This window comes from Panthera pardus, unplaced genomic scaffold (assembly GCF_024362965.1).
Source record: "Panthera pardus isolate Hobbes unplaced genomic scaffold, ASM2436296v1 HiC_scaffold_10, whole genome shotgun sequence".
Lineage (NCBI taxonomy): Eukaryota > Metazoa > Chordata > Mammalia > Carnivora > Felidae > Panthera > Panthera pardus.
In genome coordinates this window covers 79,133,084-79,151,938 of record NW_026526655.1, presented here as the reverse complement: position 1 = coordinate 79,151,938, position 18,855 = coordinate 79,133,084, and the positions used below count along the sequence as shown (strand labels likewise).

The following is an 18,855-nucleotide window of genomic DNA, read 5'->3' as shown; positions in this document are numbered from 1 at the left end:
ATTGATGACTTGTACAAAGGTACTTAATATAACATTACACGAAGGAAAACATAAAACAACGTATGTGGATAAATTACATGAGCAGGAGTGGGCTTTTTCAGTGGTTGGATTATGTTGGATTTCGTTGCCTTCTATGTATTTTTTTCTTATGTTTCAAAATATCTGTAGAGCTCTTTAGAAATAAACACAAAAAAAGAATATATAATAATGATGTAGAGCCCCTGATACATTGAGGCAGAAATTCATGGCTTTAACACTGTCTGAGGCTCAGGGCAATTGGTGCTCATTTCATTGGTCCCAAGGCCCCAGATTCTTTCCACCAAGTTCTCAGGACAAGAAGGTAGACTTCTTGGGGTGCTTGGGTGGCTCAGTTGATTAAACATCCAACTTTGACTCAGGTCATGATCTCACGGTTCGTGCGTTTGAGCCCTGCATCGGGCTCTCTGCTGTCAGCATGGAGCACACTTTGGATCCTCTGTCCCCCTCTCTCTCTTCCCCTGCCCACTCATTTTCTTTCTCTCTCTAAAAAATAAACATTAAAAATTTTTAAAAAAAGAAGATGGACTTCTTTCCAGAGTTGTCTTTCCATACCTTTTCTCTCTTGATTTGTTGTTTTTAAACAAAAATCTGTGTTCTTTTTAAGTTTATTTTTCGGGGGGGGGGAGGGGCAGAGAGAGAGGGAGACAGAGAATCCCAAGCATTCTCTGAGCTCTCAGCACAGAGCCCAATGTGGGGGCTTGAACTCCTGAATCGTGAGATCATGACCTGAGCTTTAATCAAGAGCTAGTATCTTAACTGACTGAGCCACCCAAGCATCCCTCTCTCAATTTATTTTACATCATTTCTCTGCTAAGGATTTTTGTTAACCCATTAAGTATTAACTACTTCACAACAAAGGAATTGGACCTTTGCCCAGCTCATTTGAAGGATTTTACCCATAACAGCAACTAAGAAAATACAGATTGATATTTTGCAGTCTACACAAAAAGCCTATTGGAATTGGCCTAATGGATTACTATGTGGATTGCTCCCTAAATAACAACAGCAAGAATGAAAGCAATAACATTGTATACCTCTGGAGTGCTTTTTAACTTTCCAATGACTGTTAACTTTCAAATAACCATTAAGGCCCCATCACAGTGTGGGGGAAATTGATTTGAAAAGGCACTCAACAAATAGACAGATGTAAGCAGTCTGTCAATGCTGTCAACTCCATGGGTGGCATTAACCATTTTAACTCATGTGCAGGCAAAGCTTTTCTTTTCAGACACAATTGCAAAACACACAGGGTTCTGTATGTCAAAAAACTACAGAACAAATGTGGGCATTTTCACAGGTGGGCTGTACAGTTTTTAGTAATGGCCAATTAATTTTAAAAATTAATTTAAAATAATTAAACATAGATATAAAATAAATTAAAAATTAACTTTATTTTCCAAAATCCTCTAATGCTTAAAGAATCCCTTCAAACATTTGTAAACTATGTGCTGTAGGAAACGTGCTTTTCACACCCCAGATTTGATATTAAAAGCAGCAGCACTAGCTACCATGTGACCCCTCTACAGAGAGCTGTGCTAAGAGAAGAAAATGTCAGTGAACTGATCCAATAGCTTACAAATACAGCAACTTCTTTTGTTTCATAATAATAACAATTAGCACCGTAACAGGCATTAGAATTCTACTAATTATAACCTTATCTGGTTTGCAAAGAAGCTAAAAAAATTGAGTATTTTTTTTTTTAATAAAAATGTGTTGTTTCTACCCCTTTAAAAAAATAAAAGAAAATGTCTCCACCTGGTGGACTTTGAACATTGCTTAATTCCAGTTTTGTTTTTAAAAGACCAAATCCAGTTTGTAAACTTCCCTTCCTTATAAAGCCTATTAAATGTACACATAATAAAGCAATAAAACTATACACTGATTCAAATCTCATTCACTGATCAATAAATCCTAGCTTAAGTATGCCAATGGGTTGCATATAAAGGATAACTTTTATATAGCTGAACACAGCTCTTTTATAGATGCTGTACTCACGTCACTCTGGAGGTCATAGGCCCGCCGAGCATGAATGACATCGTTCTGGTCAGGCAGGCACGTCCACTCATGCAGGTAGTTCTTATAGTCCACATCACTGACTAAGGGCACTTCTTGGCCAGGACCACCCCCAACATGTCCACTGGGCTGCTGAACTTGGTCTTCCACTTCTCAAAGTCCTTCTTGTATTCCCTGTCACTCTGGATCTTGGCCACATGCATGGACCACATCATCTTGGGGTCATCTTTGATGTCTCGGGCTCCGATGTGGTGGCCTAGTTGCTTGCGATAACCATCTTTGTATTTGTACTGAGACAAAAACACAAAAACACACAAATCAGGTTTTTATCATAAGCCCTTGAAGGTCAAAAGTCTGTGCAAAATCACCTTGCTTACGTCAAAGTTATAAGTTGACTTTTTCTAATAAGCACTAACTCAAGCTGCTATCCTGACCTTTACGCTTGAAGCTTATAGAGCTAAGAAAATAGATGGAATCTGTATAATTGCAGTGCATATTCAAAATCACCTATGGCTTGGTAATAAGGAATAATTCTTGAGGCAGGTAGTGCTCACAGGGGGAAAGGCCATTTGAATAAGGGAACTTGGAGAAATGAATTTTAGGCACTAAAAGTATGTCAGGAAAGAGTCGCACTTGGTAACATGGTGTGCATAATAAGTCATAGAATGGGTACCTGGTTCCTAGAAGGATGAAGTACTCTATGTCAAGGACCTAGTTTAGTATTAGTATACTAGTTACTTACTATACTATCATAAAGTAATAGTATACCATTAGTGTACTGATATAATACTAGTATTATTATACTAGTAAAGCTGATGTAGCAGTCCAACTGGTTAGAGCATGCTCCAGAAAATGCATGGGTTCTACCCCCACATAGGCCAAGAATGTTTTTACTATTCCAAGTCCAATGATGTTGTCCTGGGATCTGGGCCAGTTATTCAAAACACATGCCTCTAGTCTCAAAGATAACTAAGTAAGAAAGTATAGATGGGTCAGCAGGAGGCGATATGGTACAACAGGAAGTAATGAGGTTGTCTGGAGTTTCAACTCCACCACCTACAAGGAGTTTGATTTTAGACAAGTGGCTTAAGCAACCCACAAAACAGGGATAATGACAATACTTACATCCTAGGATAGTTATGAAGTGTAAGTAAGATAATGCACGTCAAGCTCTTCGCATAGAATTCTCAACACTTCCTAGTTATTCCTGTTATTATGGTTGACATAAATCCATTTGTGGGGGCAGTCCAACACACATAAACTAAAGGGAATCACTAACACAACATCATGGGCAGCGAATTATCATATTCCAAAATAGTGGGCCTTGATATTTAGAGCAGTGGTCTGTTCCTCAAGAATCTTCTGAGACACCATGAAAGGTTGATGGTTTTATTCAACCTGTGCTAGACAGCCAGGAGCTGTTATTAAGGGTGCTAGCTTGGGCTAGTAATCACCTCTGGTATAGATCAACTGCCTGCTTTTTCAATCTTAGAAGGGTGAATTATAAAGTCAAGTGTCATATGAATTTTGTGAATATTATATATTAAAATGTTATACAAAGACACGACCTGATTCTCACTGGGAGTACTTAAGTTTATGAGTTATACTTTCCATAAGCACGGCATTAATTTTTAGATCTCCAAGCTTGCAGCTGTACTCTAATAATTTCCATTAATGGATCTTTCTCTGATTTTGGTGGGTCAGTTTTCATTGAACATACTGTATCCTAAAAATTATAAACTGCTTTTTGAACATCGAATTTTTCACTTCCTTCAAAACTAGGTTTTTGAAAAAGCCCATATAAATACATTAGGACATATTTCCAAAGGGTGAGGAAAGTTCTTTTTGAAGATTTAGTTCAGTATAAGTGTCACTTCAGACTGATTATATACTTGGGGCAACACTGAAACTCACATCACTGGCGATGTCCCTGGAGGCCTTGGCCGCCACAATTGGGATGGCATCACTTCGCAGGTCATAGCCTTTCTTCTTTGCTTCTTCATGGGCGAGTTTGTACAGACTCTAAATTTGGGCAAAAAAATATATAATTATACATCAGTTAGATGTTGACTTTCATATCCAAAAACTGACAGGGGCCTAAAATAATTCACCAAGTTCTACACAGCTAGGTGCCTATAATAATCTTATTCTGAGAGGTCTAAGCCTTTGCACTGTTTGCTAAAGACTTAAAAATGATACGTATATAGACCACTGCAGCTTTGTTTTGTATTTTAAAACTTATCTTGAGTTACCGAAACATAAATATTACCCACTGTTTCAAAATTTTTTGTTACAACCATGAATCAGGTTTTTTTTTAAGTTTACTTATTTTGAGAGAGACAGAGACAGCATGAGTCAGTGAGGGGCAGAGAGAGAGGGAGAAGAGAATCTCATGCAGGCTCTGCAGTCAGCATGGAGCCCGATGTGGGGCTTGAAGTTATGAAACCATGAAATCACGACCTGAGCTGAAGCCAAGAGTCTGACGCTTAACCGACTGAGCCACCCAGGTACCCCCTCATGAATCAGTTTTGAAGAGATCTAAAAAATTAAGCTGAAACTCATGGGCTTAAGGTGGCAAAATGTGGATAAGAGGCAAAGACTTGATCATGGAAATTAATTCACTCTACACCTATTCTGCCCCAACTGTGTGCTGTGAATGTGCTGGGTGCTTGGGAATCAAAGATGAGTATGAGGTCTCTCCCATCATCAGGGTTGCAGGGGGAAGTTATGGAAAGACTGATAACCCACAGAGGAGGCTACCAATAGAGGTGATTTAACCATATTATTAGCAAAGAGCTCCAGGAAGGAGTAATTAATCCTAAATTAAGAATCAGGGAAGTTCCTGCAGTGGGATTGATCTTTGCATTGGACCTTGAGTGATGAGTATGATTTCAGTAGACTGGAATGGGAGTCAGGGGCAGAGGGAGTTGCAGGAATCAAAGCACAAGGAAGTGATGGTGCAGGGGTGTCAAAGGAAGGGGGGGGGAGCAGTGCCAGGGACAAGTACAAGAGAGGACTGAAAAGAATCTGGAGTTGGACTGAAGGCTTGGTGCTAAAATAAGTTTGTGCTTAATTCCACAGGAAATAGGAAACCATCAATAAACTTTGAGGGAGAGTGACATAATCAAATCTGTATTTTGTCTTCCTATCCTCAATGAGATAAAAATTACAAAAGAATTGAACTAAGCTGAGAGAGAAAAGCCCGAGAAAGCAGATCAGGCAGGTTAGGCATTCAGTTCAGGGCGTTCTCCCTGGGTCTCTTCTAACCAACAGCACACTACAGCATCTCTGAACTTTTGCAGCAAAGACAGAGTCCAGAATTCCAGAAATGCTGAGTGGCTAGTTACAGAGGCTCTTTGTCTCCTGAGATTCTAACACATGCAATACATGCTTTCCTGTAACAATACAGGACTTATATCATAGGTTTTGCTAAAAAATTCACTCCTTTTTGCTTTGCAAGTAGGACTGGATGTTTTTCGTTTCTGGTGACAATTGAGAGTTAGTTACGTAAGTGCTAAAATTATAGTTTGCACTCCCCAAAATAAAATGAATTAAGAGGGTGGCTCATCTAGCTAAATCCTCTAACTTATGTCATGCAGAAGAGTAATACATTGTTGACTTATGTTTTCAAATAAACAATATTTTCTTTGCTGGTAGCACAAAGCTGAGAGAAATAACTCATACATCAGCTGACAGAAAAATCAGATTCACAACAATCTCCACAGGCTTAAACCAATAGGCTTAATCTAAGAAGAAGAAATTGCACAGAGATAAATGTTGATCTTTGAACTGATTTTCAACTGAATTTAAGTTGCCAAATGTGTAAATTCAGGCTAGAGGAACCCTAGCTTAAGCCCATGCAAAATGTCTTAGGGTTTCAGTCGATCCCAAGTTCCATGTGCCCTGGCAGTGATATTGCTGCCAATGTGCCCTGAGGCACAGGGTGCAGAAATGGAGGCCAAACGGCCGTAAGAGGCAATATGATGTCAACTATATTCTATACTTGCAGGATTTTGTTTGGTTTGGAGGGTCACATTCTAGCAGGAGTGTCATGTGAGGAATGCCCAGGAGCTGTGGATGTTTGGATTAGAAAGAGAACTTGGGGTGAGGTGGCAGGGGAGGCACCAGAGTAGCTATCCTCATCTCCGTGGAGTTGGCAGAGGTTGGTTTTGCACAGCCTCAGAAGACTACAGAAGTCAGCAGAGAGAAATCTTTGACTCAGTACATTACAAGCATCTTCTAATGGAATTTTTCAGAATGAATGGGCTGATTCAGGAGATAAATTCCTTGTCACTAACAACACTTAAGCAAAGGCAGGATGACAACCTGTTGGGTGGGGACTCTTGTAGTAGAAGAGGGGATGACCTCTTGGGTTAAACATCTGTGGTTCTGACATGAAGGTACATGGCTCCATGCTCACAGAGGGTGGAAAGGAAATGGACTCGCTGATATATACCCTGGCAGATCCCCTGTTTCTGTTTCTTTCTCTCAGTGTTATTTGATAATACTGTAATTTTAGTTCCTGACTTAATTTTATACATTAAAAATCTTAAATTTTGACTTTAAACCACAATTTGGAAAAAGGAAATCATATATGGTAGATATAGCACAGTGATACGGCATTAGGAGGAGATAAATGTACAATCTATTGCTAATTTCCCAATTTAAACAAATTAATAAAAGAAAAAGTTTTGATTATTCTTATGGTTACTGCTTAAATCATTCGTTCTTATAATTGTCACTTTGTAAGGGATCATTTGCATTACTTGAAGTTTGATGTTTAGGATGAGGATTCAAAAATGCAGGAGTTGCTATTCACACCAACCAAGAAAAAAGATTTTTATACAATTGTTATTTAGTATTACATCACCTTGGACAGATTAACTGAAATCAGAAATCGCATGCAAACTTCATAGAATTAGTATCTGCTCCTACCTCACTGTAGTTGATTTTGTTCATCCTTGCCAACGTAATTTCTGGTGTGTCTGGCATGATGTGGATCTGGGTCTTGTCTTTGTCCCAGGCTTCCGTGTATAGACGCTATCAAAGAAAATATGTAATGTCATCAGGAAAAAAAATTCAGTGTGTAGTTAATAAGAATTTCAGGGGCACAAGAACTTTATAAACAAAAAATAACAAAAGGTTGTACGTTTTATACACATTATGTATGGTAGATACATCTTCAAGTAATCAGTTCATAGAACAGATGTTTGAGTGCCTTATGATAATCTGAAATGTATGTTAACAAAAGGAAATTGAGAATATCTTTTATGCAAAGATGATCTTCCATAAAAATGTCTTTTTCTCAAAACCATAAAGAATTAATGAAGTAAATACTAAATATAAATGACACATATATCAGATAAATAGATACAGATGGATAGATAGATAGATAGATAGATAGTCTTTTGTTGATAAATGCTTTCTTTCTTTTCTTGATTATATTTCTTTTTCTTTGATTTTGCTGTCAGGAGTCCTGCCTTGGTTCTCTGAATTTGAAACCTCACCTTGTTCATGGTAATGGCATTATTCTTGGCTAACACTTGTTCCAAAGAATCAGTCACACTGGTAAATTTGAATCTGTCTGGAGGCTGGCGATAGACTTTATCACTCAAAATTTCAGATGCCCTTTTGCATTTTTCCACATCCAAAGAGCCAATAGGAACCCAGCCGATGCCTCTCAGCCATTGGAGATCCGACTTGTACATATTCTGTTGACACAAAATAGTCAGTAAAATTTTATCTTTGCATTGGGAAAACATTTTCATCTAAACGATATGAAATAAAGAATACTCTTGAAAATTCAGTTTAATGGACAGGCAGCATATCAGACAATACTCCTTTTTGGTCTGGAAGGTTAAATAATTAATACTCACAAGGAAAGAAGAAATGCTATTCCTGCCTTGCAGGAGCTGGTAAGCTTGGTTCCACCTATTGCTACCTTCTCCAAGGGGTGTTAATTCACTGATTTCCTACCTTTGCACATCATTATGATTCTCAGATACTAACATCACTCTGGAGGTCATAGGCCCGCCGAGCGTGGATGACATCATTCTGGTCAGGCAGGCATGTCCACTCGTGCAGGTAGTTCTTATAGTCTATGTCACTGACTAAGGTCTGGCACTTCTTGGCCAGGACCACCCCCAACATGTCCACTGGGCTGCTGAACTTGGTCTTCCACTTCTCAAAGTCCTTCTTGTACTCCCTGTCACTCTGGATCTTGGCCACATGCATGGACCACATCATCTTGGGGTCATCATGTATTGCTCGGGCACCAATGTGATGGCCAAGCTGTTGACGATAGCCTTCTTTGTACTTGAACTAGAAGAAGAAATACAGACAACTATTTTAGCTTTTAGTAAAAAGCAATTACTAGGCCCCAATTTTCCTGTTCATTAAAAATATAATGATTTCCTCTTGAACATATACATACATGCACTTTGTAAACCGCTTAGAAAATAAAGAATACATATATGTACACAAAAAAAGAAAACAAAGACATTATTCTACCATTCAGTGAAAACCATTATAAAACTGCTTTTTGTAGTGTGTGTGTGTGGGTGTATGACAGAGAGTAAAACTGAATAGCAGTCATATTGTATATACCTGCTTTTTTCATTTATTGCATAAGGATTCCTCTGTGTCATTAAATATTCTCTACAAACATGAATTTTAATGGCAGCAGGTATTACATTATGTTGGTATATGTTAATACTTTTAACCTTTCTCTGATTATTGAACACTTATTTTTCAATTATGATGGTTACCTTCCCATATTTTGGAAATAAAGAAAATATTTTTGACTTTATAGACTAATGAAATAGAAGGATAAACATTTCTAGAAACGTGAGCCAAGCCATCACTTAAAATAAATATTGGCAACCAGTCACTGGACACAGAAGTAAACATATGGTACGTGTGGATGGACTATGAATAATGTGTCCCATTCCCTCAGCCCTTGTAGGTTCACTGGTTCATAAGGCATGCGTTTTTTTTCTGAAGGAATCCTACAATGAGTTCAATTGTATATAAGAATATATCAGGTGGAAAAGCCCAAAGGATGTCTAACTATAGTCAAGTATCTAATGCTTTAATTCAGCAGGAAATGGACAATATTTTTTTTTTTATTTTTTTTAAAAATATTTTTTTCAACGTTTTTTTTTTTATTTATTTTTGGGACAGAGAGAGACAGAGCATGAACGGGGAGGGGCAGAGAGAGAGGGAGACACAGAATCGGAAACAGGCTCCAGGCTCCGAGCCATCAGCCCAGAGCCCGACGCGGGGCTCGAACTCACGGACCGCGAGATCGTGACCTGGCTGAAGTCGGACGCTTAACCGACTGCGCCACCCAGGCGCCCCAGGAAATGGACAATATTTTGAAATGCATCTATGGACTCAATCATACCTTTGTGTTGAGAATTTCATTACCATTATTAAAAACTATTTACTTAGAAAAAAGACTGTTAGCAAGAACTTTAACCTCATAGCTTACTTGCCCTACTATATAACCAGGAGAGAGAAAGCAATCTTTGAGCCAAAGCCAAGGCAAAGAACTTTTCAGGTGCACTTACTTCACTTGCAATGTCTCTGGAGGCCTTGGCTGCCCTGATGGGAATGGCATCCAGTCGCATATCATAGCCTCTCCTCTTGGCTTCTTCTAGGCCAAGTTTATATAGTTTCTGAGAAAGACATAGATCATCATAGGTTTGATTCATAAAGTGCAGTATAAGCAAAATACATCACGTACCATGAATATATTACTTACCTCACTGTAATTTATTTTGTTTTGTTTAGCTAGTAAAACTTCAGGGGTATCTGGCATAATGTGGACAGTGGTTTTATCTTTATCCCAAGCTTCTGTATAGAGGCGCTAAAACAAACAAAAAAGATGTGACTAGTACAGGCTAGTAATGAATAGATACATTAAAAAAATCTCGTTCTTAATGAGAGTAAGGACAGTCTACTCTGTGAGTTGGTATTTTAGAAAAAAATTTTTTTAATGTTTAATTATTGAGAGAGAGAGAGAGAGAGTGAGTGGGGAAGGGGCAGAGAGAGAAGGAAAGGGAGAATTCCAAGCAGGCTCTGCACTGTCATCAGAGAGCTTGACACAGGGCTCGAACCAACACATGGTGAGATCATGATATTGACCTGAACTGAAATTAAGAATCAGATGTTTAACCAACTAGCCACCTGGGCACCCCTGTATTTGTGACACCTTTAGGCCTAGATGTCTCATATCAGTAAGAAGCATACAGCACTTAAATACCACTTTAATATGGAAGCAAAAGAATTAAATATGGTTTTCCTTTTATAGAAACAGATTACCATGTTTACACACACACACACACACACACACACACACACACACACACACACACACACACTAATACCCCCTTCAAGTGAAGAAAAGACTTACATGGTTCATGGTAATAGCATTGTTTTTTGCCAAAACCATTGGGATGGAGTCCATAAGGCTAGAAAACTTGAATTTATCTGGATGCTGGCGGTAAACATGATCACTCAAAATCTGGGAAGCTCTCTTGTTCTTCTCATCCTCAAGAGAACCACTGGGTAACCAGCCAATGCCTCTTAGCCACTGAAGGTCAGCCTTGTACAAATTCTGAAATTATAAGTGACAAACCAGTAAAGCATAATTATATGCCCCTAAAGAAATAAAATTATGTATTATATTTTACTATACATTTTCATGCTTGAATGCTTGGGACATTTATAAATTTTGGTATGTCTTATGAATTGATGGAAAATTCAGATTAGAAGCATATTTTGGAAAACATCTAAAATGGCAGCACAAAAAGAATGATCCAAAGCTTCTAGATCAACATATCAGAGTCTTTAACCAAAGCAATGGGGGCTCTGCCAGCTCTTTCTCTGTGGGGTAATGGTGCCTCCAGATGTTTGGGGATTGGATAGGGTGTGGGCATTAATCTAGGGATATAGAACTCAGTTGTGTAAATTCAACTCCCCTTACTTTAGGGAAAATTTGATTCTTAGGAAAGCGGCCACGGTTTTTAGTTGGTCAAAGGAAAATCTTGGACTCACATCACTCTGGAGGTCATAGGCCTGCCGAGCATGGGTGACATCATTCTGGTCAGGCAGGCATGTCCACTGATGTAGGTAATTCTTATAGTCCACATCGCTGACCAAGGTCTGGCACTTCTTGGCCAGCACCAAGCCCAGCATGTCCACTGGGCTGCTGAACTTGGTCTTCCACTTCTCAAAGTCCTTCTTGTATTCTCTGTCACTCTGGATCTTGGCCACGTGCATGGACCACATCATCTTAGGGTCATCTTTGATGTCCCGGGCTCCAATGTGGTGGCCAAGTTGCTTGCGAAAGCCTTCCTTGTACTTGTACTAAAGGAAAAAGATAGGTCTTGAACCTTTCAAGATTAACTTATGTTGCAATTACAAAGCACATTAACTCCCAATATTTCACAAAGCCTAGAGAACCACAGGTTTAAGTTTTTTGAGGAGAAATATTAAATGCTAACTCACGCTACAAGTTTCATTTATAATAAGCTTCACACAAATTCCAGCTACAAATACCTGAGTTTATCTTCATCCCACCCTACCTCTGTGGGATCATTTTACTCTGCTTTAATTTGTTACTCCTTGGAAGATTCTGTTCAATTTAAAATTAAAGTGAGAATGCTTTAAAGTGATAAATTGCAATCAAATCAGTATAAACAGGGGATAAAGTCTTACTTCACTGGCAATTTCTCGAGATGCTTTTGCTGCTTTGATTGGTATGGCATCAAGGGGAAGATCGTAACCTTTTTTCTTCAACTCCTCATAACCCATTCGGTAGAGTTTCTGTTAAGAGATGAAAATCACTTTGAGAAAAACTGTTTTCCATAAACAACTATAGCAGAATGAATGCAACATGCTAAATATTTTAAGAATCCCCGACAATAGTATCTGCTCTAGAATATGCCAATGTAATTGGAAATTATGCCCATTGATTGCTACAGATCCTATTTTAAACTTTAAAGCTCTTCAATTACCCAGATCAACAAAATTAAATCTCAGCTCTTCCCAAATACTTCAGTGTATGAGGCAGAAGCAAATTGATAGAGAAAGGAAATAAAACATCATTTAGGTGCCATTTTCCAATTACCTTGGAGTGTTTCATTAGAAGTTTTTGTTAGAAAAGAGCAATGCTTTTAGTGGGGAAAAATTACGCCTGATGGGCTGTCTCTTTCATGTAGCTACGACATTGTAAAATATAGTCTATTTTACAACATAGGGTTGCCCATAGCAGGATCCGCATCTGTAGGTAGGAAACAAAATCCTTCATAATTTTTTAAATCTAAGATTTTGGGGAGGAAACTTTAAATGTTGAATTTAAAAAGTATAAGTGAAACAATTTGTCTCTCCAGATTTGTTACATAATGAAACAAGTGAAAATTTAATGCATTTTATCCAGAAACCAGATTGTTTAAAATGCCTATTGATCTTGGAATGTGTTTATATTTCAGTGATCTGTGGCATTATTCTAAAACATTATTTAATGTTAAGGTCTTTCTATTAGAGTTTAGAATTTGTCTTTAAAATATTTAATTTTTACACCTACAGATTTCTGGAGATCATGCTATGATGATGATAAAAATAAAAATAGAATTCTCCTACATGGTTTTTTAATGCTTGTTCATTTGAAATTTCATGTGTGTTGGGACTATACTAGCTAAACACTGCAGGCCCAATACCAACAACACAAATTGTCTCTGACTCTGATAAATACCTGTCCATATATGGGAGAGCAATATAAACCATTACATTACGATGATATGTGTAATAAAGGACTACAAGGAACAGAGAGCACACACCCTCAACTCTGCCTGAGACAGGGAGTACCAATTAGATATTCAAGTTAAAAGCCACTAAATAAGAAATCTAAGTCACTTGTAGTTTATTAATTAAAATGATTCAGACATTCAAATTTACTTCCAAATAAATTCATTGCCTTAGAAGCAATTAAAATGAGCTTTCTGGGGGCGCCTGGGTGGCTCAGTAGGTTAAGCGTCCAACTTCGGCTCAGGGCATGATCTCACGGTTCATGGGTTCGTGCCCCACGTTGGACTCTGTGCTGACAGCTCAGAGCCTGCTTTGTATTCTGGGTCTTCCTCTCTCTCTGCCCCTCCCCCACTCATTCTCACTCACTCTCTGAGAAATAAAATAAATATTAAAGGAAATTAAAATGATCTTTCTGGAAATACATGCTGAATTTGGAAACTTACATCACTTGTATTGATTAAGTTTGCTTTAGCCAGAATAATGTCAGGTGTATCAGGCATGATGTGGATTTGAGTCTTGTCCTTGTCCCAAGCTTCTCTATAAAGTCTCTAAAATGTGAAATAAGAGATTTTCAGCAGTTTTGTTAGATTAGTCAATGACATCGTTAACTTTAAACAGGATTACTAAATTCATCTGAATTAAGCATTTTAACTGACAGCATAAGCAGAAAATAGGTACAGTATTTTTTGATTTGTCTGGGGAATAACTGCCTTTCAAAATATAAAGTGTGGATTACCTTTTCAAATTTACAAATAACCCTGCCCATTAGAAATCAACCCAAGTAATCAGAGTCTTTGCCAAGATCGTCAAATAAAGCAGAAATTCTCCATCTGATTATAAAAGTCTCCTTTGATGTTTAATTGGGAAATAGCCCTTCCCTTCTCAAAAGAAGATGTATTCAAGGTATATCTAGAAATTAGGGAGTTGCATTCTCTACGTTTTATTATTTATGGTTATACCTTATAATAATCTGGGGGGATTAGGATCCCAAGAGAATTTGGTATGGAATTTATCCAAAATCTCTTACATGTCCCAGAGCCATCCTCTTTCTTCAACAGAAGACAAGGGAACTCAAACAAAAATCTCATTGATTTAATAACACAAGGGAGTAAAATTTTGATGAAAAACAGGATGCCTACATTGTCAGAGAAATCTCCCCCAAGATACTGATCAATTCCAGAAGATAAAATGGTAATTTGACAGTGGAGAAACCTCGTAACACCATTTTAACCAAATGACCAAAATTAAAATGATCAGTAATGGAACAGACTGGTATCTTGTATCACTGGATATGACACATGGAGGAAGATACCACATGTGTTGTCCTGCTAAGTACAAAGCATGAATGTAATCATGAGGAAACAAAAGACAGACCCAAATGAGGGAGATTCTACAAAATGACTGGCCCATGCTCTTCTCCAATGTCAGGGATTTAGAAGGCAAAGGAATAGTGAGGAGCCAGTCCAGATGACAGGAGACTACAGATAGCACAAGCAAATTTAGTGTGTGATCTTGGACTGAACCCTGGGTCAGAAAATAGTTCTTATTTTGTGTAAAGGACATTCGTGGTAAAATTGAATAAGTTCTATAGACTAGTATTGTTTCAACATTAATTTCCTGATTTTGATCGTCGCACTGTGGTTAGGTGAGAGAAATGTTCTCGTTTTCAGGAAATGCACACTGAAATAGTTAGAGACAGAGAGGCATCATAAAGCAACTTACATATTTATGAAAGAAAAATAAGGAGGGAAAGTGGGGGGGGGGACGCAAATGTGATAAATGCTAACAATTGGAGAACTGGGGTGAAGATACATATATATACGTAATTATATTTATATTCATATTTATGTATTTACTATATATATATATGTTTATTTGTACTATTTTTGCAACTTTCCTGTATACTTGAAATTATTTCAATATACACAATTTTGGAACTCTCACTGGTTTTTTGGACTTGCCAATTTCCCCTTGAGGCATGCAGCGTGGGGTACAGGAGCTGGTACTTTTCTCCTTCCGGAACATGCTTACTACATAGTCCAGAGAAGCTGATTAAGATCTTCAGGACCAAAACAAAGCAAGGCTTGTGAATTTGCACATACGCTTATCCTGGTTATGCGCTAACCTTTCCGATTAAGACCAGAGATTCTCAGCCTTGGCACTGCTGGTGTTGTGTACTGGAGGATTCCTGGTTGCAGGGGTGCTGTTCTGTACATTTCTGGAATGTTTAGCAGCATCCCTGACTTCTATCCACTAGATGCCAGTAGCATGCCACCCTCAAGTTGTGACAACGGCAAAGGTCTCTAGGTATTGCCAAATGTCCCCTGTGGGACAAAAATATACCTGGCTGAGAACCACTAAACGGGACCATTTCCTCAATGGCATGTGTCACTCTCACCACAACCCCTGCCCTGATCCCTGAAAAACAGAGAAAATGCTAATATTTGTTTATACTGAGATAGAAGTATGGGTCTATTCAAAAGGACAGAGAGTAGGCTCAAGGATCAAGTGGCCCTCTTCTGAGGCCTGAGGGGATCAGTGTCTTAGCCTTCCTACAACCAGGGCACACTGTTGAAGAGGTCTGTTGTGAGACATTAATGTTGATAAACTTCATGACTGAGGGTTTTTCTCTTAGCCACCTTATTAGTTCAGAGCTCTCTAAACAGCTCTGCTTCATGGAGACAAAGAAACTTGGATTCCAAAAGGGGAGATGTTTTACATAAATTTGTTGCTTTATTAGCTTGCTGGATTCAAGTTGCCATCATAAAAACAGAGAGAAGAGATGAAAACTTGAATATTTACAATAAAACTAACAGGTTAGCATTTATTATAGATTTTGGGTGTAAACATTGTGAGTCTGTGAGGGGGTGATTGGGAAAAGAGCAGCTACAATTTATCAAATGCTTACTGTAAACTAGTTACAAGTTTTATATAAACATTTATACGATATGTGTAAAATATATAGATATTGTAAGTATTCAGATTCTTCTAAGACCCAATTATTATATATAAATTTAAATTTTCTTATCAGTTCCAGAATCTCAGTGCACATAATTCAACTTTCTGTAATTTTCAGAGTTATGCTTCTCAATGAACAATGATGAGTAATCTTTCCCCTTCTTGGCATAGAATTACTCTACACTACTATCTTTCATTTATTTTATTCAATAAATATTGAGAGTTACATGCTAGACACTGGTGTCAGTGCTGGGGAAGGAAATAACTTGAAGATGGGATACACACACATATGATATATATACATATATGTATATGTGTATGCATATGTAGATGCGTATGTCTTCTTTACTTGTCTTGATTTGGCTTAACAAGATGCATTATAATCACCTGGCAGAAAATACACTCTTTTTAACAGTTCTACTTCATTCGTGCAAAGTACTCAATATACTGCCCTCTCAACACTCTGTCCCAACAACAACACAAAATCTAGGCCTTTAATGCATTCAAATTTCAAAGAAAAAAAGTATGTTCAATAGTTTTCTCATTTTCATAATGGATGGATGGATGGATGGATGGATAAATAGAGAAAAGGCAAGTAAATAAGAAAGAAAGCTTTAGGTGACAAAAATTGGTACTAACTCATTTTACATGATCCAGTACAGGGTAGTTGATAATTCAAATGAAGCAACCAAGTATTAAACATTATGCTATGTTGTGCCACGCGGTATGATATGCTATGCTATTCTACTAGTTAATTAAGCAAATGTTACTGAGCTCCTACCAGGTATCAGGTACTATAAATTTTCCTATTTATTTCTAAAGAGTTACTCACATCACTCCTATTTTTGGCATTTGTCTTTGCCAGAACTATGTCCATGGCATCAGGAATGCTGGTGAACTTGTTTCTGTCTGGAGGCTGACGGTATTTCTTCTCACTGATGATTTCTGAAGCCCGTTTGTTCTTTTCTGCCTCCAAAGAACCCAGGGGACTCCATCCTATGCCTCTCAGCCACTCAAGGTCAGACTTATACAGATTCTGTGAAAATACAAGGCACTCCATCAAAACCCCATCCTCATCTGGACCTACAACTCAAGTGATTCTATGTATTACAAACAGATGCACTTTAGATATTCAACAATAATTCCTCTTTTTACTCTCTGTCTCTGACTAAATAGCTACTCAAGTGGCAACATATAAGCTATTGAATTAAAAATAAACTGACCTCACTCTGTAGTTGATAAACTTTTTTAGCTTGAATAACATCGTTCTGGTCAGGCAGGCACGTCCACTGATGCAGGTGGTTCCTGTAGTCCACATCACTGACTAAGGCCTGGCATTTCTTGGCCAGCACCACTCCTAACATGTCCACTGGGCTGCTGAACTTGGTCTTCCACTTCTCAAAGTCCTTCTTGTATTCTCTTTCACTCTGCATCTTGGCTACATTCATGGACAATACAAGCTTTGGATCATCTTGCAGGCTCCGGAATCCAATATGGTGGCCAAGTTGTTTGCGGTAGCCTTGTTTGTATTTAAACTGAAATCAAAGGAAACAGTTCTTTTATTAGCATAAACAGAGGTCAAGTGAAGCTCAACAATTTGAGCTTAATTAAAAACTCAATTTGCTTTATTTGCATGTTTATTTTCCAAAACTGAAGTGAGAAAAGCGATGTCCATATTAACTTAGTATGAAATATGAAAACTGACCTAGAGGCTTCTAAAAAAAAATGCAACATAGTTCATTATCAAGAGAGGTTAAGATAAAAAATTAATTCTAACTAAGGGCAAAAATATATGCCATGATATGCTAGACATTGTGTATATTGACCTCAGGGTAATATTTGTGACAAACAAAGGTAAAGCTCTTGTGATAGCTTTATGGAAATGATGGAAAGGTATGGGCTGAATGGCAGAAAAACAAGGAAGGTTCAGGATTTTATGAACAAGCCTAATAGCATAGATTAATTTATTAAGCAGTAGGATTTTTGGTGGTTTGCCATATGGTTATGTCCTATAAACTTGTCCTGTTCAGGATCCATATCTTCATGCACATGTAGCTAAAAATAGCTAAATATATTAGATTAGAAAGAAAACTCCACAAGACCTCAACATATTGCTAAGATGTGTCAAAATGAATTACATAAATTTAAGAAAAGTGAAATCCAGTATTTAGATCAATTGGGAAAAACCTGCATTAATGCTGGATGACAGTAGTAATAGTGACAATAATATGACAGTAATGATAGCATTTACTTGATGCTAGATGCCCAGCACACATTACATTTCATGGAGTTAGGTTCTACTCTCTTGGGTTCTACCCAGCTTCATGGTTATGTATATTAAAAATACTCAGAAGTTTAAGTTGACTATAAGCTTGATATGGGCAATCTTATAAAATTTCTTATAAAAGTAATGTCATGGATTCTGTAGGGGCACAGATAAAAGCAGGTCAGAAACTCATTTACTGTGGGTATTCCTGGGTGGCTCAGTTGGTTAAGCTTCTGACTTCAGCTCAGGTCATGATCTCACAGTTTAGGAGTTCAAGCCCCATGTCGGGCTCTGTGCTGACAGCTCAGAGCCTGGAACCTGCTTCAGATTCTGTGTCTCCCTCTCTCTCTGCCCCTCCTCTGCTTGCACTCTGTCTCTCTCTCTTCCCAAAATAAATATTTTTAAAAATTTTATTTTAAGAAAATTAAAAAAGAAGAAAAAAAGCTCATTTACTCTGACCTGACCTCTTATAACAAGAAAACAACACTACATTTTGGGGCCCAATCTTGAGAGGGGTAATGAAAAAAATATAATAAATCACAGGTAGAGTGAAGGACTTTTAAAGAATATTGAATATTCAGAATATTGTAGGACTTATAACTCTAAAACCAAAGGAGAATAAGAAACTTGTAATATGAAGAGATATCAGGTGGCAGAGGAAATAAGTTCCTTTGTGATGTTCCAGAACACAGAACTAGAGTTGATTGATAACATATTCAAGTTGAAAATAGGGAACTATATAATAAAAATTAGAGATGCTCTAACAA

At 37.7% G+C, this 18,855-nt stretch overlaps 1 protein-coding gene across 1 annotated transcript in view; it reads right to left on the bottom strand.

Moving 5' to 3' along the window:
- Positions 1-18,855, bottom strand: part of NEB (nebulin) — a 224,786-nt gene that overhangs the window by 135,145 nt on the left and 70,786 nt on the right. The window contains 14 exon segments of the mRNA XM_019456312.2: positions 2,035-2,141; positions 2,144-2,342; positions 3,967-4,074; positions 6,988-7,092; positions 7,560-7,763; positions 8,062-8,373; positions 9,624-9,731; positions 9,818-9,922; positions 10,469-10,672; positions 11,113-11,424; positions 11,776-11,883; positions 13,308-13,412; positions 16,655-16,858; positions 17,046-17,357. Of these exon segments, the coding sequence (XP_019311857.2) occupies positions 2,035-2,141; positions 2,144-2,342; positions 3,967-4,074; positions 6,988-7,092; positions 7,560-7,763; positions 8,062-8,373; positions 9,624-9,731; positions 9,818-9,922; positions 10,469-10,672; positions 11,113-11,424; positions 11,776-11,883; positions 13,308-13,412; positions 16,655-16,858; positions 17,046-17,357 (2,493 nt within the window).